At 52.0% G+C, this 2,709-nt stretch overlaps 1 protein-coding gene across 1 annotated transcript in view; it reads right to left on the bottom strand.

Moving 5' to 3' along the window:
* The window catches only part of USP28 (ubiquitin specific peptidase 28), a 20,172-nt gene extending 17,794 nt beyond the window's left edge, over positions 1 to 2,378 (bottom strand). Inside the window, exons 1-2 of the mRNA XM_009895939.1 lie at positions 2,310 to 2,378; positions 852 to 984 (exon numbers count right to left, since the gene is read on the bottom strand). Coding sequence (XP_009894241.1) covers positions 852 to 984; positions 2,310 to 2,378 — 202 coding nt within the window. The remainder of the gene's footprint in view (positions 1 to 851; positions 985 to 2,309) is intronic.
* Positions 2,379 to 2,709: the final 331 nt, after the last annotated feature.

The following is a 2,709-nucleotide window of genomic DNA, read 5'->3' as shown; positions in this document are numbered from 1 at the left end:
GCTTTCGAGAAGTAAAGGATTTCAACAAAGTCGGCACAATCGCACCGAATCGCCTGCCTTCACTCGTGTCAGGATGCTCAGCTGTGAGTCACCGTGCGCGCCAGCTACGAAGGACAGGACAGAGGAGTTGAGTAGTTTGGGAAGAGGCAGAGGTCTGACGCAGCGGAACAAAGGGCAGCTGCGCTCTTCTGGGTGGTGCTTCAAAGCTCCTGGCACAGATTTTTGGGCCTGCGAACCTGTCCGTGATAACATCACTTGGGAAAGCTCCAGTTCATAGATGCGTCATCAGCAAAAATGTTTAAAGAAACTATTTTCAACTACCTCAGACTCCAATTACACTTTTTACATCTAAACGTACCAAACTGATGGCCTGCTTCTGCCAGTGCCTGTGACATTAATACATGCAGTCAAATTGCTAGCTGCAGTAACGCTCAGTTTTCACGAAAACATGGTACTAAACACTCAACTTGCCTGCTCCGCCAGCAGAGGCTGTAAAAGGAAATGTACGCCTCGATGGGGATTCTGTTCTCTACTCTGCTTGCTCAGCTTCAGGAGCTTCCCAGGTTTTCTGTGTTAGCCAAGACCAACCGTTTAAAGCGACGACAGCTTTGTAACTATGACGTGTCGCCTATAAACGCTATTAAGCCACTTCCCTTCGGGATCCAGCTCTCCTTCGTCAGGAAGGTTTCATTGCCTGAACTGTCCCATGGTGAGCACTGGCAACATCGCACCAATGCCGGGCCAGGGGCCGGTGGGATTCACTGGCAGAAGCAGGGAGGACCGATACTTCCCCTTTCAGCTCAGGCTGAAACGTGTGGAACCGTCCGGGCGAGCAGTGACGAACGACTTACTTTGTGGGAGCTGTTTGCCCACCGCGCTCCCTTCCCAAGCGGATGGCTCGGCAGCGGCCACATCCCGAGCCGGCTCCTGGACCTGCTCCTCCGTCAGGAAGGTGACAGCTTCCATGAGGTCTCCATTAGCAGCCTGGCAGAACGACAGCGGAAAAACACCTGTAGCACCAGGATTACTCCATCTACCTCCGCATGACATTCAATGCAGCCGTGGCAGAGGGAGGCACCCTGCCACCAACCTCGCTTTCCCCGACCCCAGGAGAGAGCTGTCTGCTGGTGACAAGCAGGAGTAAAAAAGGAAAAGAGAGGCGGCTAGAATTTCGCTGTCGGAAAGCACTGTGGCTTTATTACTAGGAGAATATGGACTCCATTAACTAGCTTCATTTCCCTCACAAGAGATTCCAAGAGTCGCAGGAGGCCCGAGGCGCAACTTTGCCACCGGGAGAGACTCGCAGGAATCAAACTCTCTGGGGATTTCAAGACGTTTCTCTTGTACTCAGCTAGGGCTTTCTTCAGAGCATCGCTACAGGATAAACTCTTTTAAGTTTATTCTAACATCTTCTGGACATCACTTCTCGATGAAATATTTAAGAATTTCCTTAAACAAGCCTCTTTGTGTGCGTTCAGCACAGCCCACATCCTGCTGCTACATCTCCAGAGGACGGACGGTGTCCGTCCATCACTCCAGACTGATGCAGCTGCAGCCAGTTTCACACTACAATTTATAAATACCGAAACACGCAGCATGAGGAAGAACCTTCCCAGGTAAACGTTGCTGCTCCAAGTGCCTGAGATTCCTGTGTCCCTTCACGTTAGAGCAGAGATGGCTGTTCTGCTGAGGGACAAGACAACCATCAGCCACAAAGCTGACGATGTTATTGCAGCTGTCCAGAACTCCCCATGCAGTTTACATAGACAAAAACCTCCCAATTCGTGTTTACGGTAACGCAGGGATAACAGCCCTGTGGGAACCAAACTTCCAGGAGATGTTTGCAGTGTTTTAGCACAGCGCGCGCTGCTGCTGCAGCACAGACTCTAAGGTCTGCTGTTGGAAAAACAAACCACTCTCTGTAGCGCAGGGTTTTTCTTTCAGATGCGGATGAGTACACACGAACCCCAAAACCGCGCGTTCCCCGCTGACACCGACAAGTGTCAGCCTTGCGTACCTGTTTGCCTCACGGGTGCACCGGAATGAAGCACCAGCGAGGGCAGAAAAACGGTGGAGGATTTACCCTTCACCTCCAACACCGACCGCCTTGCTCCAGGCGGCACACACCGCGTGGCTTCCCCAGGCCACGCGTGGGTGATTGTAGCGAGGACTGGCTCGCGATCAGCCCGCAGACACGCCAGCGAACATCCCACCCACGCGTTCCGTGTCGAGAGAGCCTGAACCTGCCTGACTTGGGACAAACTCAGAGGTCTCCTTTCCCCAGAACAACAACAATGACAGGCACAAACCTTTAGAGCTGCATGAAGGAAAGCCGAATCTTGAATTCCTGTGATCTCTTTCAGCTGGTTTAAAAGCATCTGGCAATCCTGCAGGCAAGAAATAAAGAAAGCTCATGTGAAAAGGTGACCAGGACAGACACTGAGCTATTTCTGCAAGGCCTGCTGAGGGCTCACCGGAGTATTGCTTCTTTCTTTCCTTTTTACTGAGGGATTGACAGGAAAACCCAGTCACGCTTGACTGACGGCAATACCAAGATCAGCTTCAACATTGTAGTCAATTTTTTTTTCCCCCCCTAAACGTACAGACTAACATTCAGTGCGTCGTATCCCCAGGAGGACGTTAGCTGGCCGGAGGGGAAACACTGCCCACGCTGTCGGATGTCCCGCACCTGCGGTGGGAAGGGGCACC

This window comes from Charadrius vociferus, unplaced genomic scaffold, assembly GCF_000708025.1.
Source record: "Charadrius vociferus isolate BGI_N301 unplaced genomic scaffold, ASM70802v2 scaffold172, whole genome shotgun sequence".
Classification (NCBI taxonomy): domain Eukaryota; kingdom Metazoa; phylum Chordata; class Aves; order Charadriiformes; family Charadriidae; genus Charadrius; species Charadrius vociferus.
This window is presented reverse-complemented; position numbering and strand designations above follow the sequence as displayed.